The sequence below is a fragment of the Lathyrus oleraceus genome, chromosome 6 (genome assembly GCF_024323335.1).
Source record: "Lathyrus oleraceus cultivar Zhongwan6 chromosome 6, CAAS_Psat_ZW6_1.0, whole genome shotgun sequence".
Lineage (NCBI taxonomy): Eukaryota > Viridiplantae > Streptophyta > Magnoliopsida > Fabales > Fabaceae > Lathyrus > Lathyrus oleraceus.
This window is the reverse complement of record NC_066584.1, coordinates 48,722,547-48,748,396: the sequence shown is the minus strand read 5'-3', so window position 1 is coordinate 48,748,396 and position 25,850 is coordinate 48,722,547. Positions and strand designations below refer to the sequence as shown.

The window sequence follows — 25,850 nt, the reverse complement described above, 5'->3', positions numbered from 1 at the left end:
ATAATAAAAAAAAATGAAGTACCACGAATACAATACTAGTACCTGATACGAGTGCGTACCCAGTATCGATACTTCATCATTTTAGAAGTACCCATGCTTTAGAGAATGTATGTACTTTGATTTTGATTTGAAGTTTTACTCAAATTTTGAGGATCTAGAACTTTTCAACATAGACTCACTTTTCAAATAGTCAAGTATTAGAGTATAATTTGTTCTGTCATCTAATGATTTTCATTCAATTATTTGTTCATAACATGTGTTTTTCTATAGCAGAGAATCATGCTTGTTATATTATTAAGTTCAAATTTTAAAATGTCTAATAAAATAGAGGATAAACGGTCTGAAATGAACTTTGAAGAATATGAAAATGCATTTCAGTATAAACTCATCTAAAATTCTTTTCTGACTCAACGTAACTTTTTCAACTCAAAAATCAGATTAATGTGAACAATAAAGAATATACATGAACTTTATCTTAAATTCCAATATCTTTTATTCCTTTCAATGTACTGAAATACAAGAATGAAATTTTGGAGTTCAAACCTTGATTGAGAGTGGAATAATTTTTTTAAGGGGTTTGAAGGAAAATGTGTACTTAATTGTGAAGAAGACATGCATGATGTTGTTTTTATCAAATTTGCCTCTTGATACTTTTGGGAAAACACTTCTAGAATTATGACTAACATACAAATGTGACATTATTTCAAATTCCCGCTTTACAAAATCAAAAGTGTATTTTTATTTTTAGATTTGTCACTGAATTGATAAGTTAGAAAAATTCTTTATGGAATATGTCAAAAAATCATCTCTAAACTAAATTTTAGAAAAAATATGAAAAATGTCTCACTTAAAGACATGTTTTTATATAAAAAATGTGCGTCCAAGAATACCCTTATTACCCTTATTAGAGTGAGATAAACAATTCCCTAAAACATGCTTCCTTGGTTAAAAAGATTTTGAGCATATTGAACACGTTGCATAAAAACACAAACACTTGAAAAGTAATGAGATTTCCGCTTAACTTGAGAAGCATATCCAAATATTTTGATATAAACAATTCGAGCATGGGACCAAAATAAACACACTGAATATAATTATCAAAAGAAAACATTTGTGTATAGATATTTCCACTTGAACAACATCTATTTCTAACCTAAGAAATCAGGTAAAGTATCATCAATATTCATTCATCCTATCGAGTATAATTATGAAAAGAGCGAGACAGAGCCGTCTGAAAATCACAACGCCGGAATCATCACAGAAAAGCAAGAAAAAATGAGGTTACTCGAACATCAGCTACCTCGTTTCAACATTGCATGGCATCATGCTGCTTCATTGTATAAACATATGCCGCAAACTTCAATATCTCTATCAAAAGAATTTGTTACAGCATATTGCAGATGATGGTATCAGAAACTCTCTCATTCCCCGCATATTTTTGTTCATGCTCCAAGTATCAGATCCTTAATGCAAGGAGGTCCATTAAAATCCATCACCTCGTCAATAAATGTCAGTATTAGTACCATCCCTGTGCTTCTCATGATCTTCAAACAAGTCCTCAGGAGGATCATAGATGATCATATCCGGGAAAATCTCTAAAAAGTCGTCTTTTATTTTCTCTCTTAACACCGGATATGGAATGAGTCCTTTTAATATTACACGAAAAGGCAACGACAGAGGCGGCTCGGGAGATTGTCTCATTTCTTCATATATGTCCATAGCCTCTGAGGTCAATCCACTATCTAGATAGGCTCTAACAATGTCTCCAAATGTATGTTGATCAAATAAAACTCCCTCTCTTTTCAAATCTTCCCACACCCTCTTTGTTTCATCCACCCTTTTGTTTCTTGCAAGCATCATAAGCATGTCCCTGTAAAAGAACATGTCCGGCCGGTACCATATTTCTTTGCGAACTATATCGTACAACTGAGAAAGAAAAGATTTGTCAATAAACAACTAATGCATTTCAATATTTTAGACCAATTAACTAAAACAATGCAAACACCACAAATTGGATAACATTTTAACATTTTACCTTGTCCGTAATAAACACTAAATTGAAACTGAATATTCAGATTTTGCTTCCCCTACTCTATTCCGTCAGATACAAACATACAACAAAATAGAAACAGTTACAAACATATACATTTATAGACCTGGGCAGTTTACAAATGCAATCAGGTTGGCCCAACATTATTGTATTTGCATCTCACAGGGAAGAAACTTCGACCATTGCACCAAGGCTCCATTTCAAATAGATGACAGTTGCATGAAAATCTTTGATCAAAATTCGTCCTTTTTGAATAATTCAATTTAGTTCCTGAATTTGCAGTTCAAAACACTAATTTGATCGACAATTCACGAATTCGGAGTTCATATGGTTCAACCTTTTGAACCCTGAACCGACATTGTCTACAGTTTCTCTATTTGATCGCTTCAATTGTGCCTAAGCTGCTGATTGAGCGGTTCAACTTCGTTGAAACATGATTGAGAGTTATAGTTGGTTCTATAATTGGGTTTACAAAACATTGAAATTCACCCAACATTTTAAAATTTCTTTAGCTATGATTATGATTGGATATCATAAAATGAACGGAGCAGAATAAAAAGGAGCGGAGTGAAATGATGTGGAATGGGGCAAAGCAGAATAAAGATTCCATTCCATTGTTTGAAAATTTAGGACAGAACAAACTCAAGTTCTTCGTTCCACCCAAGTCAGAGAGGAAGAAATGTAGTGGTAAGTGATTTCATTTTCTTCCTCTCTGACTTGGGTGGAACGAAGAACTTGAGTTTGTTCTGTCCTAAATTTTAAGACTCTGCATCATATCACTCTGCATCATCTGAACAATTGAACACCACTTCATTCCATACCACTCTGCTACTCCCCACCCCACAATTTTAAGACTAAATTAGTGATAAGAATATTGAAAAAATAAAAGGATTTAATTTATATACACCAATATTTCTCTTTTCCACCTACATTTAATCAAATTACTTCATGATATAAATTTTATAATATCTACTTGCCATGAATTGAATGCATAGGTAAAAATAGTGCACAATGCATATAAATTAGGTTAAACTTTGAAAAAAGAAAGATAAAAACGGAACCTTCATGGAGAGGAAGACATTATCCTGTCTTTGGAATTCAAAGAGGACGGAGACGAGGTCGGACTTGAGCAAGCGAGAAACGTTGGACCGGACAAAGCGGTCGAGACGAACCGGGTCGGGTTGGAGTCTTTTGAGCTCTTTGGTAATGATGAGACCTTCTTTACCCAACTCTTTCTTCCGCCTCCATATTGATAGGCTCGGTTTAGAAGCCGAACCGAAAATGGACCGGGAAGAGGGTTTAACGACGGTGGATGTAGAAGTTGAAGAAACTCTTCGCAGTGCAAGTGGCAGCATTAAGGTATCGGTTTTCTCTAGGCTGTGACGGTGACTGTGTGTTGAATGGAAATGATTCAACCTTATCCATTTATTAAATGTTGAGAATTCTACTAACAGAGGAAAATGGTAAACTAAAAAAAAATTGGTTAGGCTCAATTTAAATAAATGGAAAAGCAGTACTAATCCATGTTAAATAAACTTTAAATATAAAATGGTTGATTGGTTAAAAAAGGACGTGTGTTGAGAGAATATTAATAAAAAATAGAGTTGATTTGTTTTTAATATGAATTATTTTTGTAATTTATATAATATCAAAATTAAAATTTGATTTGAGGTTATTGTCATTGAGGTTTTTTATTTAGATTTTATTTTTTTTAAAAAGCATTTGTGATAATTAAATTAAAAAAAAATCTGGTTTAGTTATTGACTTTAAAATTTATAATGGTCAAATTAAAAGTAAATTTTATATTGTGACTATATTTTGATTTTTGTTAAATTAAAATATGTTAAATTTAATATTTTATTAAATATTTAATTGTGATGATTAAACTAAAAGAAAATCTTACATAGCCATTTATTTTGAGATTTACACAATTAGTTAATTTTAGTCACTTATTATTATTCAAAAGTATTTGTGATGATCAAATAAAATAAAAGTTAAATTAATCATCGATTTAAAAATGAATTTGATAAAGCCACACGAAATTAAAATCAGGTTCTAATTGAATAGCATTTTCATTAAAATTCTTTTTTTAACATAATTCAAAATGAATTAAATAATAATGATAATAATAATAATAATAATAATAATAATAATAATAATAATAATAATAGTTTAAGTTTAATAGATTGATATTAAAATCTAATGTATATTTATTCAAAAATAGATTAAGCAAATTGAATAATAATAATAATAATAATAATAATAATATATTTGATAAAAATAATAACAATATAAATAAAAATAATAACAAAAGGGGGAAATTCAAAAGAAAATGGGATTATAGTTCTTTCTTTTTTATTTTATTTTTCATGGTTAAAGAATAATAAAAAAAGAATATTGTGGATGAAAACATGATCACAAGTAAAAGAGATGCCTTTGGCTTGTGATTTATTATTTATGGATTGTTTGAGAAGAAAATGTGAGTTTAGAAGAGGAAGATTCGCACGTACAATGACGACATCAGGGGCATGAACAGGAGCAGAGGTGTTTTGTCATTAGCCAGAGAAACATGTCCATGGGAAGACAATCTCTTAACAAACTGAGATGACTCTCCATCCACTCATAATGTTTTGACTCTCTTTGTACGCATTGAAGCTTGTTGAGACACCCGACCATATATGTATCTTGGTTGTTTGTCAACCATATCTCTATTAGCAAACACAATTAAAAAAAAAAGAATGATAAAAAAAATAACAAACATATAATTCATATTTTGTTTTCCGTATTAGGGTTTAGATTTTAAAATCTGAATTTTTAAAATTGTGTGGATTTTAGAATCTGAATTATCTCACATCAGGAGAAACCGCAACACACACCCTACAATCCAAATGCAAAAGGATTCAAACAAATGATGTAACTAAATGTGACTTAACTCGTTTCTATTGAATGTAACTTAATGGAGTTTAACTGAAATCATTTATAAAATTGTATTGCCTGCATCAAAAGCAGAAAAAACAAGAATGAAAAAATTATCAAAGAAAAAACAAGAATGAAAAAATTATCAAATATGAGAGATAAATATTTGCTTGAATGAAAAAGAGTAAAAGTTGATGAAAATGCTTGGTTTGAATGAGCAGGAGTAGATATTGCGAGAGAAGCTTGAAAAAAATGTGAGAATTGAATTTGATGCGAGATTTGTTTGTGTTCTTGAGAGAATTTTTTTCAAATGTAATAAAATGGATTAAAAAACATAAGATCCCATAACTAATATTTATATGATAATTTTATGTTGATAAATATTTTTTAAATAAATTGGATCAACAATTATGCAATCCGACCAATGATGTATCTGTCTTCCCATTAATCTAGTGTCTCGATCAGATTGACCATCTTTCTAATTTAAAACGTTGCATGATGCAAAGAAACAACCTACACATCAAACTCCATAGTGCCAATAATTCTCATCTCTTCTAGTAACTTTTGACAACTCTGAATATATCTGTATTTTTGTTGCTTACGCCCACACAAAAAGAACTTTGAACACTCATCTTCGTTAACAACTTGGCCCAACTCTGGTTCTAAAAGCCAAGTGCCTCGAAATTTCAATTGGTACATGTAATATTACTGATATTTAAAAAAGAGATTTTTTAATGTACCCTAAAACAACATAAAAATACTTAAATACCCCTAATTTTTAAAGATATATCCCCAAAATTTAAGGGAATTCAAATATTTTCAGGTGGTTCCTAAGTAATTTAATAAATCCCCTTAAAAAATACATGTACAAGAGTACTAGTTTTGAAGACTTGAAGAGAAGTATTTTTAGCTCCAAACACCAAAGTATAGTTGGCTAAAAAATCAAATTTCTTCCTACTATGTTTTCTAAGGCTGGCCCTGAGTACACACAAAGGTAGTGATGCACACAATGGAATAGTTTCTTTTCGATCAAAAGTTCAAGTTTGACAAGCATGCCATACCACTATACTTATGTAAGAACAGCAGAAGAATTGGCAACCACCTAACAGGCCATGGGCTGGCTTGTGTTGGCACTTGGCATATCAAATATATCAAAGTAAAACATGGAATGAGAGAATACAGTTGAGTTGGCAGAGAAGTTTTCCTCTATTAAGAACAATTCCAGGAAATATTCACTGAAATTTATATATATACTGATCTAAATTCTGTACGGGATATCATAAAATAAATTATAAAAACTTTGCAGGGAAAAATTTTGACACCACCTAAGTTAAAGTTACACCTCTCCCACAACTCTACAATGACTCTTCCTGCCCTGCATTTTGCAAAACAGGCTTAAATACATATGTACAACAAATCTAGTGATACATTCACAAGTCATGTGCAGATTATGTTGAATCCTCCTTCAAGGAGTCCTGCATGTACAGAATGATGGACCATAAACCCCTCCTAAACAAAGCCAGAGTTCGGGTTGAAAAAGACAGTTATACCTAGTAATCAAGGAGGGAAACATGAGTACCACAAACCCTATTGTTAGTTGAAGGACAACTCAACAGTTAATCGGAAGCATACCAGACTTGGATCCTTGGTTACTATCACCTAGGCCGCCAAAAGTTTGGACCTGACATGCAAACATAATTTTTCAGTAATCTCCAAAGTCAAAGGGTCCAAAAAGATCATCTAATAAAGAATTATCATAGGAGAGGAAAAATAGTGGTAAGAGGGGATGGACCTCTGTTTGTAACTGGAATTGAATCTTCAAAGGGTGGTCTAAATGGCATGGTGTTCCTGTGATTCATTGACCGAGGAGGAAATCTCCACCCATGACCTGGTACTCTAGGTGGTTCACATGGATGACACCCATATGGGGAAGGCATATCTTCGTCCGGATATCTAGGACCTACACAATAAAAAATACTATTTCAATATACAAATCAACAAAAAACCATTGCATGGTCAATCAACATGAATATTCGCTACAACGAAAACCATCAAAATACGTATATCTATTGTCCTAATCTTACCAGAATAAGGTGGGGGTACATCCCATCTCTCTCGGTAATCATATGGAGGCGGTTTTAATCTTTCATGATTATTATTATAGAAGTGCTCTCTCTCCAAGTTCTCCGCAAAGTGTTGCCTGTTGGAGTAAGGAGGTGGTGGTGGTGGTGGTGGTGGTGGTGGAACCTCCCTTTGATGTCTCACATGATGTTCCCCGTGAACAAAAGAAAATTGATTTGACGGCACATGACATGGTGGCCTTATAGAATATCCTCTATTATTCATAGCAACACCATCAGAATGTTGATAATTTACTGGTGGTACAGGGAAACTGTTGAAAGAGCAAGTAGACTCTGGCATGTGCACTTCTCTATATTCTGAGCCATGATAGTGTACTGCATCACTACTAGGATGGTTACTCCTTGGTGCAGCCGATGGCTGAGCCATGGGGTGAAGTGGATTGTCTTTCACACACTACAAAAGAACAGAGTAGAAAGGACACCATTAGTTATTACTTCTTGGTGCCATTGATTATTGTATGAGCTCTCGAGTTAAATACAGTACAATATGGATCAGAAGTAGATGAAACAAGGTGTGAAATCTTAAGAGAAAGTTGTGAAACATACCTGTGATTCTGCATGACCTCTTGAATTAAATACAGCACTACATGGATCAGAGCTAGATGCAACAAGGTGTGGCATAGGAAGGGGTGGTGGGGGAGGAGGTGGTGGGGGTGGTGGAGGTGGTGGGGGTGGTGGAGGGGCTGATGGTGGAAGTGGGGAAGATTGAGGCACAGGCTGAGGTAGAGGGGCAGCGGACAGGGAGATATTCTTCTCAAACTGTGAGGTATTTCCTCTTTCAACATTGCAAAATGAATTCATTTCAACATCATGAGTGGGAGCAACATCTTCCATTTCAAGTTCACCATCAACATCTTCTAAGATATGCCTGTGTTTATCAATTGTAGAAGTCATTTCATGTACTTCAGAAATATGCTCAGGTGTGACAGCCTCAAAATTCCCTCCATCGGAATCACTCTCTTCATTGTCATCTTCATCTTCGTCTTTGAGCATTCGGGGCATGCAAAATCCAGGTAGCTGCAAACTTGAGTTGCTACAAGATCAAATGAATGTTTAAGTACACTATCCTGATCACCCAAAAAAAAACTGCCAGCAGTGTATGCATATTAATAGAAAAAAATTCTACAAACAAAATCAAACCTTCCATATTCGTCAACATGCATACCCTCCATTTCTCTTATAGGGTCATCCATAGCCCTCTCTGTTTTTAATGATCGTCGTGAAAAGACACCTGCAGAAATTGAACTATACAAATCCAATTCCCGGATAAGGTGGCGAACCATGGGTTCTGGTAGGATTTTTCTCTCCAACCACAGCCTTAAAACCTATACAAAGTTAAAAGATAATATTAACAAAGAATGATAATAAAACATAGCCGTAACAAATAAAAGCATAGAGTTCTAACTCTATACTTAAAATGAACCTTAATTAACTTGCCTTAAGACATTGCCTACGGTTCTCTTGTGCAGCATTTCCAGGAGGAACAGCAGCGGATAATAGTCGAGGGAGGACTGCTTGGATAGCGGAGGAATAAACTAAACAAACATCACCTGGAAAAATCAGACATCTTAAATATCAATTATTTATTAACTGTTGGCTTCAATGTACTCTTTCTTCTCTTTTGGTCAACAAGACTCGGGCAGTAAAGCAATAAACAAGTTACCTTTTAAACCTCTAGAAAACTGTGCAATAGAGTCAACAAGAAAAAACAAATCTACCCTCCGATGCAGACTTGATTCATTTTCAAGATTGTGGGCAAGAATTTCCATGACCTGTAACACAGCCCAACATCTCAAAATATGCATATGGTATCAATAAAAGACATGGAAAATTTTATAAAATAAACAATTTTGCAAAGAAAATAACAGCAATGCCTATTCAATGACTTTAACTCCCATTGATGCCCAGACGCCAAAAGAATAATAACAGAACATACAACAATCAAGCCTTATCACACTAAGTGGGGGTCTGTCACATGGATCAAATACTGCCACAATATTCTATTCAGGACCATGTTTCTATCTAATTTGTTAATCTCGAGATCTTTCTTAATAACTTCTCTTAAAGTTTTTTAGGTCTTCCTCTACATCTAGCTGTTTGACTCCTCTCCATCTGATCTACTTTCCTTACCGCAGAATCTACAGGTCTTCCCTCTACATGCTCAAACCACCTAAGTCTATTTTTCACCATTTTTCTACTATATCTGTTACCTCAACACTCTTTAATTTCGTTATTTTTAATCTTATTCTGTCTAGTCTTACCACACAATCAAAAAGAGTAAATACATGCTCCATATTCTAAGTTACACTTTGACAAGCAAACTCAATAAACTCTAATGAGGTTAGAACCCAAGCTTTCTGTTAGACCTCTTAATAGTGTTAATATTATATATTATATTATATTATATTATATTATATTATATTATATTATATTATATTATATTATATTAGGCTTCAAGTATTACGTATTAGGTAACAGCCAGCAAGAGATCCAATGATAATATTGTAGAAAACTAACTATAATTAATTAATTAATTAAATAAAAAAATTCAATGAAAGCTTGTATTTTATGATTGGGGAGGTAAAAAAATGAAAAAACAGTGATGACTCAAGGCAACCCATTAAGCAATTGAATAAACAGTCTTCAAGAGACCTTCCCTCCAATTTATTGGTCTTGAAAAATCAAAATGATCCGCCCATAGAATCCATACCTAACTCATTTTCAATATTAAACTCAAGTATTAACAGTCCAACATTGGGATGCAGAAACAATTCCTAATCGCACCATTCACCTTGAGATCATTTTTAGAAGAGGTTAAAAATCAATTCATATTTAAGAACAAGGGCACATGAGACAACTGAATTTTACCATGCTTTTTGTAACAATATCCCCGCTCTTCCCCCTCAAAGTGGAAACACAACAGAACAAGAGGAATGTGACTATAAATGCAGACCATATAATCTTTGACTTGTTTCTTATAAAACGCACATGGAAGATTCAGATTGGATGGGGCTCAATGGTCACAAAAACTTCCAAAAAAATCATAAATAGACGAATTACAAGGATAAAAGTAGAGCTAATCTAAATCAACAAGTATTCACAATTCAGATTCAACAACAGAACATTTTCAGATTAGAGGTGAGGGAACTTTTTAAAAGAACGAGAAATTTGTATTACCTTAGCTGCAATGCCAAACTTTGCACAGTCAATAGCTATACGTGTTGCTCGGCCAATACTTTCCTTTGTCCTTTTCAATGTCCCAAGCATTGCTTCAAAATAAAGCAGAGCAGCCCGACCCGCTTCAGTTGACTTGCCCATTGATCTTGATTGTTGAGTTGCCTCAGATCCATACTTATTTTCATCAACGGGACCAGAAAAAGTTTGTTTCTGGTGTAAATGTACATCAGGACTACAACTTCCATTGTGAAGCATATTACTACTGTCTGATGTGGATACATTGCAAATTGACGTGTTTGGAGGTGATCCTTGTGGAAGGCAGTCTCCCCCATCTGTCAGGGATGTACTTGACCGAATGCCCGAAATAACCTTTTGACCCAGACAGTCAGATGTTGAAACAGAATTCAAATCCTCCTCTGGTCCTTTACACTTTACCTCTTTTATGACCTCACTCCTGAAATTGAGGTACAGTCACAGGACTATTCTAGAAATAAAAGAAATGGAGCACAAATAACTTTTACTCAATCATTGGTCTCATTTAATATTTAGCTAAAAATGTAACAAGAATAAAAGATATCAAGTCACTTCATAGGATTCCATCATAACAAACTTTCAATATGATCTAAATACAAAAATGGATATGATCTAAATGAGGAAAGCAAAAGTCTACCAAGGTAAATTCTATAACAAAATATCATAACAGACAAGAGAGATAAACAAAAAAAAAGTAATTTAAGACTATAAAGATTGTTCTTTTACTAATTTTGCTGTGAAGATTTGTATCAAAAAGATTAGGCCAAGAACTATAGAAAACCACAACTAAGCTTACATGTCATTTGCTCTGTCAACATCCACAACTACTGGCGTCAGACACTTCATATCCTCAGAAATAGCAACCTCATTCTGAGGCAGAGCAATATTATTTTGAGGGGAAATAACTTCTTTCTTAATCACATCTGCCACGGAAAGATGGCTTATTCCATTGTGCTCTGATGCATCAGATGTTGTATTTGAATGATTCGATGTTATAATATTGTCTTCACTAATTGGTGGTAATGACAGGTCAGGTAAATCTTGATTGCTTTCAACTTCATAACATTTTGAATCAAAATTTGGAGAAATTTCCCTATGAACCTGAATTTCCGAATCCGCATTAGTAGCATGACAAACCACAAAATCACTGAGTTCTTCAACTTTATCTGCAGCACCTGCGAGAACATCTGTGCCAGTTTTTTGTGGTTGGAACCTGGTTGACAGCTTATCCACTTGATTTGAATTAGCTGGCAAACTATGCACAATGATATGAGAAGAATCACCATCACAGGCATTGAACTTTTGCAGCTCTAAACTACCACCTTCATGATCATTAATAGTCATATTTTGGCTTGTCTTGATAGCAGATATACAGCATGTGCCAATTGATGTCATTCTGGAGGCTGATGATTCTATGCGAGCCTGACCTTCTTCCGCAGCATTAGCTGACATGGCTTCTAAAGCTCGATGAAGACGTTTAGATGGAGGTAAAGCAGCTTCACAATCCACAGAGCAGAATGTTTGATCTCTCTTATTATTACAAATCTGATTTTCAAAACATGGTGCAAAATTCTTTGAAGGAGAAAAACTTTCCACAGTTCCAATCAGGACGGATGAGCCTGCATCAAGAGAGCTTCCATTTTCACGATTCCAGGAATCTATCATCTGGGATGGTGGGCTAATACCTTCCTTAAAGCTTTTCCCTGGAGCATTGGTTCCATTTTCACAATTTGAGGAATCTATCATCTGGGATGGTGGGCTAATATCTTCCTTACAGCTTTTCCCTGGAGCATTGCTTCCATTTTCGGGATTTGAGGAATCTATCATCTGGGAAGGCGGGCTAATATCTTCCTTATAGCTTTTCACTGGAGCATGTAGAATGCTATTGAGTTCTCCCTCTGTGGAAGATGATTTACCCATTCTGACTCTTGCTCGTTTCACAAGGGGCAGGTGTTCATCTCCATCTTGCTCAAAGCATCTTTCTTCAGAATTTCTGCAAATATTCTGGGAACTTTGACTGGAATTCCGCAAACCAAGTTCCTCCTCAAGTCTAACGGTTGGCTTAGAAGACTCAATGGTTGGCTTGGTAGAATCATTGGTTGCCCTCTTCCTATTGTGGTTTCTTTTCTTCTTATTGACCACACCCTTTATTTTAAGATCAAGGCCTTTGTTCAGCTCATCTTCTTCAGGGCATTCAATAGTTTCCGTGTGTTTAAAATTTGAATCCATTGCACTATCCTCATTCAGGCTAAATTCATCAGAATCAATTGTAAGAATTTCAGAGCTGTTGCCTTTGTCCTCCATGTTATCATTCAAGACCAAAGCAGATGAATCAAAATCATTACAGCCAGCAAGATCAGGCGACTTCCTAAGACGTTTATTCCTTCGTACAGATGCACCCTGAGCTGCATTGGTTAATTGGCTGCCAGAATTTTTTCCACCATCATTACAGGGAAACATAATGGTTTGGACCCGCGATGAGCTTCTTCTATTCCTTCGAACTGGCATATGTCTATCTGTTATGAAGCCCTGTGGGCACAAGTCGCCAGCAGATTTCTTTCGAGAAGAGTAAGTAATGGGCTTAGGCGATTGTATAGAAGCAAAATTATCAGTAAGCTCCTTCTTTGATGCCTCACCAAGTTGTCTCTCTTTTTTTAATTTTTCATAGCTATCAACAATCTCCTTAACAGCACGAACAAAGTCAGCACCCTTTCCTTGACGTTTCACAAGAGACTGTTTTTTCTCCTCAGTAAATGCTTCAATATCAGCAGGATTGCAGAAAGCACTGCACACACAAAAAAAAGTAAGATCTTATGTGCAAGGGAGAAACTAGATGATAAAGAGAGAACAAAGAATTAAAATAAGTTCACTATTACTTTTATCAGGAAAAAAATGCTTTCAGTACTCAAATTACCTAGAAGTCTACATTGAAACAGAGTAACAATGGCCACTTTTTCAACCAGATAACCAATGAAGAAATAGACTTTCAAACTTCACGTTCTGATACTATCTTTTTACCCTATAAGGTTGGTTTAAATTACTTCATTCCCTCAAAAGAGCATTTATTCAAATGTATTCAAATCCAACTGTATTTATCATTGGAAAATGCTAATGATTGCTCTTGGGACATTGGTTAAGAAAACAAATAGCGAAATTGTGTAGCAAAATGGTGCATTCAACTTTTAAAAAGGTTTATATTGTTGTTTCCAATAAAAGCTTCCACTTTTGGCTTCTTTACTAGTGCTCTTAGGATACTTGTTAGCATAACCTTTAATCATCGGATGGCCAAAAATAAGGAGCAATTCTCAAATACATAAATAAACGGCTAGTTTCAAAAACAAAATGTGCCTCAACAATCTTCCAACAATCTGTTCAAAACCTCAAGTTTACATAACCAGATGTTCTTCAAGACAGGCCAATGCTATGTCACACAACCATTCTTCATAAACCTCAAGAAGTAATATTTGATATATTTAAAATTTATGAATCATGTATAAGACCTACTGTGTTGAAATGGACTATTCTAAACCTAATGGGCCAAATACAAGTTACTATTACTAAAAATTATAAAAAATATATTGTTAATCTCCCCCTCATGCTGGTGAATGAATATCTACCATTCTCAATTTGGAAACAATCCTTTTAAAGTTATTGTTGTTAGTCCCCTAAATTAGAAAATCTGCAAGGTTGCCTTGGAAAGAGATAGATGGACGACACTTTCTATTTTTCTTGGATTAAGTGTCTGGCAACTTCAATGTGTTTAGTTCTATTACACTGTATTGGATTTTGGACTATGCTAAAACAGATTAATTATCACAATAAAGTTCCATTGATTCATCTCACTTTATTCTCAAATCTACCAAGATGATCTTCAGTCATAGCTGTTTACATATATCATGTGTCATTGTCATAAACTCTGACACTGACACTGGATCTGGATGTTACACTTTGTTATTACTCTTTCAAGTCACAAGATTCCAACTAGGAATGTACAATATCATGTAGTTTTTATCCATAATTGAACATATATAGTTAGCATCAATATATGGTTCAAGCCCTGCACTTCCATTACGTTCGAAGAAAATTAATCTACTTTGGGTTCCTTTCAAATATTGCAAGGCTAGGAGTGCAACTAGTAAATAAATCTTCTTTGGTTTGTGCATGAATCGGATGGCTAAGCTTTCCTTCTAGAGCAGCATTAATTTGTCGACTAACCTTTTAGACATTTCCTTATCAATTGCAACAGCTTCTGCATTCCCCAACTTTATATCGGATCAATTGATGTAGTTGAAGGAAGGCTTGCGTGCTGCCCTGTCAGCCTCTTGAGGAAGATCAGTTATTTATTTTTGTTGGAATATGAAAGTTCCTTTGTTAGAGTGGGTCACTGCAATTCTCAAAAAACACTTCAATTTTTCCAAGGCCTTAACCTCGAGATCCTTGACTGAGTATTGGCCTGGCCGTAGTTGCTCCTCTTCATCATTATATGATCATCTACATAAACTAAAAACATGGTCTCTTAAATTTTGTTTGAAGCCCAAACCTACCATAACTTTAGTGAAACTTTCAAACCATGCTAGTGATGATTGTCTTAGCCCAAATAATACAATGGCAATTTATATCCAGGGGCAATTCCATGTAAATCTCATCCTCACGTTCTCTAGCAAATTGTTACAAGCTCCAACCACATTAGTTGCATAAGATAATTTCACCTTGACAATTGTCCATTTTTGCAATTAGAGCAAATATTTCCAAGTAACCCACTACATAGGTTTGAGTGAATTCTTCGGCTACCAATTTTGCATTGTACCTTGCAATAGATCCATCATCCTTATGTTCTACCATGGGTTTGCACCTACTGGTTTCTTTCAATTTGGTAGAGGAACAAATTCTCACGCATTGTTATTGTTCTTATCTCAGGCTTCCATTTCCTGCCAGACAATGCTTTATGTACAGGTGAGATCAGTTCAAAGCATAGATAGTAGGATAGGGGATAGAGTGGCTTAATGGTACATGTTCTAGTATCTTTCATAAGGACAGTTGGAAGATGTAGATCTCTAGTGCAACGGTGGAGCTGGATTTTGGTTCTTTTGTTTTACTAGGTTTGATTCTACCCCTTTTTGGATGGAAGAGTATCCTATAAATAAATATTTTAAGGCTCTGGAATCAAGATTCCATCTACCATCACTATGAACATGAACAAATGAAGTACACTTAAATATTCCGAGAATAAGATTACTAGAGGTCAACACATCAAGATAGAACGACTTATGAGATAAGATTCAGCAAAAACCGATTTCCCCCAAAATAGAGGCAAGTACACAAGGTGAACGACTTATGAGATAAGATTCAGCAAAAACCGATTTCCCCCAAAATTTCTTAGGGAATCTTATTTTGGAATAACATAGCTCTAGTTTGATCTAACGAGTGCCAATTTATTCCCTCAACAGTCCTAATTTGTTGAGGGGGTTTGGCGAGAAAAGAAGTTGTCATCAAGTAGATTAGGGGGAAGATTATAGTTATTCAAGTAAAAAAGGTCATTCCATTCTCTAACACTTCCTCTCCAAATTCTGGTAATAGATAACACAAGCATTGATATAAAAAAAATATATTACATGATAGGTTTTTGGTGAGAAGCAAGGAAATTGGGATGGTAGACACTTGAAATATGAAGGACATTTTGTAAAATTATAGATGTACTTATTTGGACATCTTCTTGACTTGTAGTTATACGGGTACATCAAATGTGGGGTATTTCCTTGTTAGTAGGACAAGGTGAATAAGTAAAAGAAGTGTGTCGGTAAAGGTGGCATGAGGTCAATGGCTCTAGAACCTAATACCAATACTATCTAATGTCGCTATTTCCTTGTCACTAGGCAATGTGAATAAGTAGGAGAAGTGTGTGGGTAATGCCATGAAGTTAGTGACTTGAAATCCAGTCAAAACGGATTTTTCCCGTCAAACTCAGGGTTGGTTCAGGTGGGTCCCAAGGGGTACGGGTTATGTTGTCATGCCTAATTGGTGGAAACTAAAGTATGTACTTAATATATAAAAGTAGCTATTGGATTAATGGGTCAAATACAAATTACTACAATTAAATATAAAAATACATTATTTACAACAATAAATCTCCAACCTAAAATGCAGCAGTTGAAACCCTCATCCACCTCACTCATCAAAAATACATATACAATACAAGCAATAATATACTAGTACTGACTCAATATACAATCACAACTATAGAAGTATTAATTTTTGTCAGTTAGTTGATGGAATAATAAAATTTGAGATCACAATCTTTTCTCCCAAATACTTTTCTACCACTGTAAACAACATTTACCCTTGAATTTTCATAACCATTTTCCCACCTATTGGGATTTCTAAGTTTCTGATAAACTATGCTATGCAATGATATATTCAGTTCCCATAAATTTAATACAGTTCCTGCAAATGAGCTTGATCCTGCGTCATCTTATCTGGAGTAGAACCCACAACACAAGGCTTGAGGAAGACTCTCAAATCATGTAGCATTTCAACATCTAATAAAACTTCCCTTAGTTGAGAAGGATGGCCTGATATACTAAGTACCCATCATGAGTAAATTTTGAAGAGTACTAAGGCTAAGATGGTCAAAACCTATGTTATGTTATCAATCTCGGATAGCTGTGAGACATGGCCATCCCCAAAAGTAGAATGGAACGAGAGCGGGGTGCGGAACGGCTGATATTTAGTCACGCGGACACTAATATAGTTAATACAACTAAACACAATTGTTAAAAACTAAAATAAATTAATCAAAATTCATGAAGTATTCATATTTAAAAATAAAAGCCACGAGTCTTTTAAACAAAACATATTTCAAAATGTCAATAAAATTCAATAAAATAACCTTGCTATCCTTAAAAATTTAAGGGTAATATCATATACAGCTGCGTGGCCGGAGCGACCAAGTCAGAGTGGCATCGTTCTGAATCCAATCTCATTATCGCAGTCGTTCAAGCCGAGTCACCCATCTGTGTCGGAACAGCACGGCCATGCCGAGATAACAGCCGAGTTTGATAACATAGAGTAAAATATATTACGCCACAGAAAACAAAGGGAAAGTGTGTGGAGTTAGTGTTAGTGAAAGTTACGTAAGGCAGCATAAGGCATGGAACCAGGTTATCACTTTGCCAAAGGCAGTAAATATGATAATTGAAAAGGCACCAAATAGTTGTTGTTCATCTCGGATAGCGCTCTGTAGCACAGATCCCCTAAAATGATATAGTGGTATAGTAGATCCCCTAAATCAGTGTACAAACAAAGTATACACAAATACTCGAATAAAATAAAATAAAAATACACAACATTAAAGAGACCATGATATTATCATACTTAATAGTTAAAGAACCTTAAGTGTAGAGCAATAAAACTTAAACAAAGAAGAACATAACTAAATTAAAAGTAGGAAGAAGAACAAAACAATTGTTTGTGAGCAAGAAAACGACACAATTGTTTGTGAGCAAGAACATAACAGAGTGAAGAATAGAACCCTTAAAAGAGTTTGGATTGAAATTTATAATCTTAAAAATACAATGTTTATAAAAAAAGAATTTGAAGAATTTATTCCCAAAACCCTAATGGTGGATGTGATAGTGGTTTGGGACCACAATTAACGGCCGCAACAACTTCTATTGCTGACGGCGGCTCACAAGCCAAAAGCGTTGAGCCGAACCCTACCACCGCCATACTATTGCGCTATAGCATACTATTGACAACATAACCAAATAACTCAGATGTCACATCAAAAGAAGTTAATAACACCACAGTGGAGCAAAGCATCCCATCAAAACCGATATCCCAGTATAGCAGAGTCTGTTGCAGACCCCACATTAAAAATTGAAAATAAACTCGAAAAACATTTATACTACCTTCGTCCCTAATTATAAGACACTCGTGAAATTTTTCTTTATCCCTTTTTATAAGACTCTCTTCAAATTTGAAAGTGCTTTAATTATTTCTTTACTCGTATACCTATAAATATATTACATTTTTTTCTGCAATATGCATTAAACACTCTTGCACAAACATTAAATAATTATCTCTCCTAAAAATAAACTTGTAAAATTTTACAAATAGTCAACAAACTTAATACTCCAACCAACTTTCTTAATTCTGGTGATTTACTCTAGGGGTCTTATATGCATCAAATACTGTTAACACAATTCTGATGATTTACTCTAGGGGTCTTATATGCATCAAATACTGTTAACACAAACACGTAACATAATTCTCTCTCATGGATAAACTTGAATAGTTAGATTGTGTCTAAGGAATTAAGTGTGAAAGGAGAGTTTCTGTGGGTTAGCCTTGAGTGCAAGGTTATCATCTTCGTTGTAAACATATTGTGTATTCACTTTTAATCTCTCAACACCAATTAAAAATCCTTGTATTGATTGGGAGAAACCAAGTTCTTGAATTTTTGAGACTCGAGACTCTCAAATTTCTTTGGAACCTGTTGTAATTTCATTTGTCTATGTAACATTTCAATTCTGTAACACTGTATGTAGGTATTTCGTCTGTAGGTATTCAATAAACTTCCGTTGTTATTCAGTATAGTATATATTCTTGATACTAGTTTCTCTTAGTTTCTTGCTCTTTTCTCTCTTGCATCAAATTCCAATATGGTAATCAGAGCTTGTGCAGCTTAGTTCCATGGCTCCAGATCCTCCTCTGTAATTTCCTCCTTTTAGGAGGAAAACATAGAGATTCCTCATGTCCTCCACCTGAAAATGAGCCAGCTTATTATCTAATGTTTCTGCCTTGCTTTGTGTCATCACTAGCAAACTAAGCTCCAATGAATGCTAGATTAAGTGAACATTCATAGTTGTTCTGGATTCTATTTGTGTTATGTTAGATATCTAATGCTTCTTCCGCCTTGCTTTGTGTCATCCCTGGCAAACTAAGCTCCAGTCTTGCTTTGTGTCATCCCTGGCAAACTAAGCTCCAGTGAATGCTAGATTAAGTGAACTTTAGCATTTTGTTCTAGATTCTATTGTAGGTGTAATGTTAGTTGTTCTGATTGGATACAGCTCAACACTCATAAGTACTGAGTCTAACTAATTCATTGTACCCTATAAGTATGAGTTTGCTTAACTTGTAGAATTAGAATAACTAATAGACAGTTTTTCCATTTCTCTCCGGTAGTAGTATCATATTCAAAGAATCAATACTCAAAAGGATAGTAGCAACATATTCTAATAATCAATACTCAAAAGGCATAGCTTAAAGACAAACTTGTATTAAATATTCAGCAACAGAGCATAAAGACAATCATTAATCTAAGGCAGAACTATTAAAAATAAGTCAGTAACAACAGTATGACATGGTTATAATAGGCAGAAGGATTAAGAATGAATGAGATAAGCTAAAATGAAGTTTAAAATAGTAAGATATTTATCATGCCCTACTAACATATTTAAATCTGGTCTAACTGTCCGACACGAACAACCAGAACAGACCTTAGTTAATAGTTGCTACTACTAAAAAATTTCAAAAAACATATCTGCCATGTAAACAAACATGGTCCCCTTATGTAGCCTATGATGGCTCAAGATTATAATCTTGTATTATGCTGAGATAAAACAACAAACATGTGTTCTCAAATAATACAATTGTGCAAACTAAAAAGGAGAATCAGCATTTCATGTAAATACCATAAATTATAAGATGCAAATCAGCCTAGTGTGAAGCAAGCTCCTAGAAATAATGATAGTAAAGAAGAGAAAGCTTAATATCGAAACCAAACTGAATACCCATAAGCTATCATAATACAATTGATATCATATGATTCTTAAACTAAGCTACCTTTTGTCAAAACAAAATATTTTAGTTGCCTCGATTACAAAATTTGAGAATGGTATATTTTCATTACTGAGTTTTTATATTTCTAAATCAGTTGTTATAAGCATACTTACATCTGTTGGGTGCCAAAAAAGTAAACAACCACTTTCTTCCAATCAGTAGAGTAACCCCACTTCTCCGGCTCACTGACCTGCCAGAAGCAATGAACTTGAACTGTCAAATGAAGTGTCAACAAACCAAGAAAATAAAAAATACAGACACACTTATGGTGCGCCAAATTGGAAGTTGAAGGATGAGAAGGAAAGATATTGAAATCGAAGATATAAAAACTACATTAGGGAGTAAAACCGTGTTTTTCCCACATTATTATGTTGTCTATGAGACAAGCATAGGATATATAGCAAATTAGCAATATTAAGCTTTTATCATAAAGGAAACTACTTCAATATTAACATAACTCCCTTAAATACTAAAAGGGAGCTTAAGTTTAGGGGATTTCTTCATTTTAGATGTTCATCTTCCTCCTAAACCTTCAAAATTATTCATTTCTAAGACAATTCCTCCATATCCTCCCATCGTGAGGCTATTGGGTTGAAAACGGGAGCTCTTCCATTCTTGGAACTAGTAGCTTCCTTCAGATTCAAGACAAGGCTGCCCGGCAGAAAGGGGAAAATAATATGAGATGGCCTAAAAGTATTTATTTTTACCAAACATTGTGAGAAATATAAGTTTTAGTCCATCAATATCAATTGATTACATAAAAAAATAAGATTATTTACCTAGCAGTCTTCAGTGTGTGTATTGAGGAATGGTCCTGTCTCACCAAGAAGGTTTTGGAGCTCCTTCCCTACACTCTTACTCCTGGTCAACTGCAAGCTGTTTCAGAAATTATTTGGGATTTAAAGAGGCCAGTTTCCAATGAATCGGCTACTGCAGGTTTTGGTTTTTCTTGTCAATATTGTTTTACTATTTCCATGTCTATACATTATTCCATCCACTTCTTGCTTCAAAAATGTACTAACATAGGAAAAGTAATATTAGTAATTGAGTGATATGAAACAATCTCCTCAAGCATGCAAACACAATTTCGATTAAAGTTTTTCCAACAACTTTCATGTGTGAATTAAAACATCAGCCCCTAAGTCTAAACTTCAAACCTTTCAAGATGATCTTCTGGATTAGAATAGCCAATCATTTTTGTTTCTTTGAGGATAAAGAGCAATTTGATTAAGATAAAAAAAAAGTAGAAAAATCCCTTACCCTTACCCTTATTAGAGTGAGATAAACAATTTCCCCTTACCCTTATTAGAGTGAGATAAACAATTCCCTAAAACATGCTTCCTTGGTTAAAAAGATTTTGAGCATATTGAACACGTTGCATAAAAACACAAACACTTGAAAAGTAATGAGATTTCCTCTTAACTTGAGAAGCATATCCAAATATTTCCACTTGAACAACATCTATTTCTAACCTAAGAAATCAGGTAATGTATCATCAATATTCATTCATCCTATCGAGTATAATGATGAAAAGAGCGAGACAGAGCCGTCTGAAAATCACAACGCCGGAATCATCACAGAAAAGCGAGAAAAAATGAGGTTACTCAAACATCAGCTACCTCGTTTCAACATTGCATGGCATCATGCTGCTTCATTGTATAAACATATGCCGCAAACTTCAATATCTCTATCAAAAGAATTTGTTACAGCATATTGCAGATGATGGTATCAGAAACTCTCTCATTCCCCGCATATTTTTGTTCATGCTCCAAGTGTCAGATCCTTAATGCAAGGAGGTCCATTAAAATCCATCACCTCGTCAATAAATGTCAGTATCAGTACCATCCCTGTGTTTCTCATGATCTTCAAACAAGTCCTCAGGAGGATCATAGATGATCATATCCGGGAAAATCTCTAAAAAGTCGTCTTTTATTTTCTCTCTTAACACCGGATATGGAATGAGTCCTTTTAATATTACACGAAAAGGCAACGACAGAGGCGGCTCGGGAGATTGTCTCATTTCTTCATATATGTCCATAGCCTCTGAGGTCAATCCACTATCTAGATAGGCTCTAACAATGTCTCCAAATGTATGTTGATCAAATAAAACTCCCTCTCTTTTCAAATCTTCCCACACCCTCTTTGTTTCATCCACCCTTTTGTTTCTTGCAAGCATCATAAGCATGTCCCTGTAAAAGAACATGTCCGGCCGGTACCATATTTCTTTGCGAACTATATCGTACAACTGAGAAAGAAAAGATTTGTCAATAAACAACTAATGCATTTCAATATTTTAGACCAATTAGCTAAAACAATGCAAACACCACAAATTGGATAACATTTTAACATTTTACCTTGTCCGTAATAAACACTAAATTGAAACTGAATATTCAGATTTTGCTTCCCCTACTCTATTCCATCAGATACAAACATACAACAAAATAGAAACAGTTACAAACATATACATTTATAGACCTAGGCAGTTTACAAATGCAATCAGGTTGGCCCAACATTATTGTATTTGCATCTCACAGGGAAGAAACTTCGACCATTGCACCAAGGCTCCATTTCAAATAGATGAGAGTTGCATGAAAATCTTTGATCAAAATTCGTCCTTTTTGAATAATTCAATTTAGTTCCTGAATTTGCATTTCAAAACACTAATTTGATCGACAATTCACGAATTCGGTGTTCATATGGTTCAACCTTTTGAACCGTGAACCGACATTGTGTACCGTTTCTCTATTTGATTGTTTCAATTGTGCCTAAGCTGCTGATTGAGCGGTTCAACTTCGTTGAAACATGATCGAGAGTTATAGTTGGTTCCATAATTGGGTTTACAAAACATTGAAATTCACCCAACGAACTTATTTAGTTATGATTGGATATCATAAAATGAAAGGAACAGAATAAAAAGGAGCAAAGTGAAATGATGCGGAATGGAGCAAAGCGGAAGGAAGATTCCATTCCATTGTTTGAAAATTTAGGACAGAACAAACTCAAGTTGTCAGAGAGGAAGAAATATAGTGGTAAGTGATAAAATGGAATGGAATCCATACCACTTCATTCTATGTTCCACTCCATTCGATTTTAAATGATCCAAACAATTGAACACCACTTCATTCTATGTTCCACTCCATTCAATTTTAAATGATCCAAACAATTGAACAGCACTTCATTCCATACCACTCTGATTCATCCCATTCCGTCAATCCAGACAAAGTCTTAATTTTATGAACTACCCACAATTTTAAGACTAAATTAGTGATAAGAATATTGAAAAAATAAAAGGATTTAATTTATATACACCAATATTTCTCTTTTACACATACATATAATCAAATTACTTCATGATATCAATTTTATACTATCTACTCGTCATGAATTGAATGCATATGTAAAAATAGTGCACAATGCATATAAATTACGTTAAACTTTGAAAAAAGAAAGATAAAAACGGAACCTTCATGGAGAGGAAGACATTATCCTGTCTTTGGAATTCAAAGAGGACGGAGACGAGGTCGGACTTGAGCAAGCGAGAAACGTTGGACCGGACAAAGCGGTCGAGACGAACCAGGTCGGGTTGGAGTCTTTTGAGTTCTTTGGTAATGATGAGACCTTCTTTACCCAACTCTTTCTTCCGCCTCCATATTGATAGGCTCGGTTTAGAAGCCGAACCGAAAATGGATCGGGAAGAGGGTTTAACGACGGTGGATGTAGAAGTTGAAGAAACTCTTCGCAGTGCAAGTCGCAGCATTAAGATATCGATTTTCTCTAGGCTATAGCAAGTGACGGTGACTGTGTCTTGAATGGAAATGATTCAAACTTATCCATTTATTAAATGTTGAGAATTCTACTAACAGAGGAAAATGGTAAACGTAAAAAAAAAATTGGTTAGGCTCAATTTAAATAAATGGAAAAGCAGTACTCATCCATGTTAAATAAACTTTAAATATAAAATGGTTGATTTGTTTAAAAAGGACGTGTGTTGAGAGAATATTAATAAAAAATAGAGTTGATTTGTTTTTAATATGAATTATTTTTGTAATTTATATAATATCAAAATTAAAATTTGATTTGAGGTTATTGTCATTGAGGTTTTTTATTTAGATTTTATTTTTTTTAAAAGCATTTGTGATAATTAAATTAAAAGAAAATCTGGTTTAGTTATTGACTTTAAAATTTATAATGGTCAAATTAAAAGTAAATTTTATATTGTAACTATATTTTGATTTTTGTTAAATTAAAATATGTTAAATTTAATATTTTATTAAATATTTAATTGTGATGATTAAACTAAAAGAAAATCTTACATAGCCATTTATTTTAAGATTTACACCATTAGTTAATTTTAGTCACTTATTATTATTCAAAAGTATTTGTGATGATCAAATAAAATAAAAGTTAAATTAATCACCGATTTAAAAATGAATTTGATAAAGCCACACGAAATTAAAATCAGGTTCTATTTGAATAGCATTTTCATTAAAATTCTTTTTTTAACATAATTCAAAATGAATTAAATAATAATAATGATAATAATAATAATAATAATAATAATAATAATAGTTTAAGTTTAATAGATTGATATTAAAATCTAATGTATATTTATTCAAAAATAGATTAAGCAAATTGAATAATAATAATAATAATAATAATAATAATATATTTGATAAAAATAATAACAATATAAATAAAAATAATAACAAAAGGGGGAAATTCAAAAGAAAATGGGATTATAGTTCTTTCTTTTTTATTTTTTTTATTTTATTTTTCATGGTTAAAGAAAAATAAAATAAAATGTCAAAATAAAAAAAGAATATTGTGGATGAAAACATGATCACAAGTAAAAGAGATGTCTTTGGCTTGTGATTTATTATTTATGGATTGTTTGAGAAGAAAATGTGAGTTTAGAAGAGGAAGATTCGCACGTACAACGACGACATCAGGGGCATGAACAGGAGCAGAGGTGTTTTGTCATTAGCCAGAGAAACATGTCCATGGGAAGACAATCTCTTAACAAGCTGAGATGACTCTGCATCCACTCATAATGTTTTGACTCTCTTTATACGCATTGAAGCTTGTTGAGACACCCGACCATATATGTATCTTGGTTGTTTGTCAACCATATCTCTATTAGCAAACACAATTAAAAAAAAAGAATGATAAAAAAAATAACAAACATATAATTCATATTTTGTTTTCCGTATTAGGGTTTAGATTTTAAAATCTGAATTTTTAAAATTGTGTGGATTTTAGAATCTGAATTATCTCGCATCAGAAGAAACCGCAACACACACCCTACAATCCAAATGCAAAAGGATTCAAACAAATGATGTAACTAAATGTGACTTAACTCGTTTCTATTGAATGTAACTTAATGGAGTTTAACTGAAATCATTTATAAAATTGTATTGCGTGCATCAAAAGCAGAAAAAACAAGAATGAAAAAATTATCAAAGAAAAAACAAGAATGAAAAAATTATCAAATATGAGAGATAAAAACTTGCTTGAATGAAAAAGAGTAAAAGTTGATGAAAATGCTTGGTTTGAATGAGCAGGAGTAGATATTGCGAGAGAAGCTTGAAAAAAATGTGAGAATTGAATTTGATGCGAGATTTGTTTGTGTTCTTGAGAGAATTTTTTTCAAATGTAATAAAATGGATTAAAAAAAATAAGATCCCATAACTAAT

General features: G+C 33.9%; 3 protein-coding genes and 1 long non-coding RNA gene across 5 annotated transcripts in view; 1 reads left to right on the top strand and 3 right to left on the bottom strand.

Annotated features, from left to right (window-relative positions):
* Nucleotides 1–981: 981 nt before the first annotated feature.
* Nucleotides 982–23,958, bottom strand: LOC127092448 (pentatricopeptide repeat-containing protein At1g62350). The gene is made up of 3 exons (XM_051031320.1): nucleotides 23,919–23,958; nucleotides 3,112–3,409; nucleotides 982–1,926 (listed from the first exon to the last, which is right to left on the bottom strand). The coding sequence occupies exons 2-3, from the start codon at nucleotides 3,403–3,405 to the stop codon at nucleotides 1,501–1,503; spliced, it is 720 nt and encodes a 239-aa protein (XP_050887277.1). The 5' UTR covers nucleotides 3,406–3,409; nucleotides 23,919–23,958; the 3' UTR covers nucleotides 982–1,500.
* On the top strand, nucleotides 2,822–23,999 carry LOC127092449 (uncharacterized). Its single transcript, XR_007792182.1, has 2 exons — nucleotides 2,822–3,225; nucleotides 23,735–23,999. It is a non-coding gene; the product is annotated as an uncharacterized LOC127092449 (long non-coding RNA).
* Nucleotides 6,154–12,959, bottom strand: LOC127092443 (protein HUA2-LIKE 2). The gene is made up of 9 exons (XM_051031314.1): nucleotides 11,114–12,959; nucleotides 10,285–10,738; nucleotides 8,771–8,879; nucleotides 8,545–8,657; nucleotides 8,248–8,432; nucleotides 7,654–8,140; nucleotides 7,051–7,501; nucleotides 6,759–6,926; nucleotides 6,154–6,647 (listed from the first exon to the last, which is right to left on the bottom strand). The coding sequence occupies exons 1-9, from the start codon at nucleotides 12,823–12,825 to the stop codon at nucleotides 6,622–6,624; spliced, it is 3,705 nt and encodes a 1,234-aa protein (XP_050887271.1). The 5' UTR covers nucleotides 12,826–12,959; the 3' UTR covers nucleotides 6,154–6,621.
* LOC127092447 (pentatricopeptide repeat-containing protein At1g62350) overlaps nucleotides 13,040–25,850 on the bottom strand; it is a 29,782-nt gene continuing 16,971 nt past the window's right edge. Inside the window, exons 3-5 of one of the 2 annotated variants that reach the window (XR_007792180.1) lie at nucleotides 20,937–21,033; nucleotides 20,271–20,347; nucleotides 13,040–13,102 (exon numbers count right to left, since the gene is read on the bottom strand). The gene's annotated coding sequence lies outside the window, so the exon portion shown is untranslated. Of the gene's footprint in view, nucleotides 13,103–20,270; nucleotides 20,348–20,712; nucleotides 20,809–20,936; nucleotides 21,034–25,850 lie in introns of those variants that run through there. The other variant, XR_007792181.1, reaches the window with a different exon arrangement.

Bases quoted from the DNA above. Each gene is read 5' to 3' on its own strand.
- LOC127092448 (XM_051031320.1), bottom strand. From the start codon at position 3,405: ATGCTGCCACTTGCACTGCGAAGAGTTTCTTCAACTTCTACATCCACC. The intron at 1,927-3,111 runs GTTCCGTTTTTA...TTTCTTTCTCAG, and splicing joins ATGTCTTCCTCTCCATGAAG to TTGTACGATATAGTTCGCAA.
- LOC127092443 (XM_051031314.1), bottom strand. From the start codon at position 12,825: ATGCCAGTTCGAAGGAATAGAAGAAGCTCATCGCGGGTCCAAACCATT. The intron at 8,141-8,247 runs GTTTGATTTTGT...TTGATCTTGTAG, and splicing joins CATGTTGACGAATATGGAAG to CAACTCAAGTTTGCAGCTAC. The intron at 7,502-7,653 runs GTATGTTTCACA...GTTCTTTTGTAG, and splicing joins GAGGTCATGCAGAATCACAG to TGTGTGAAAGACAATCCACT.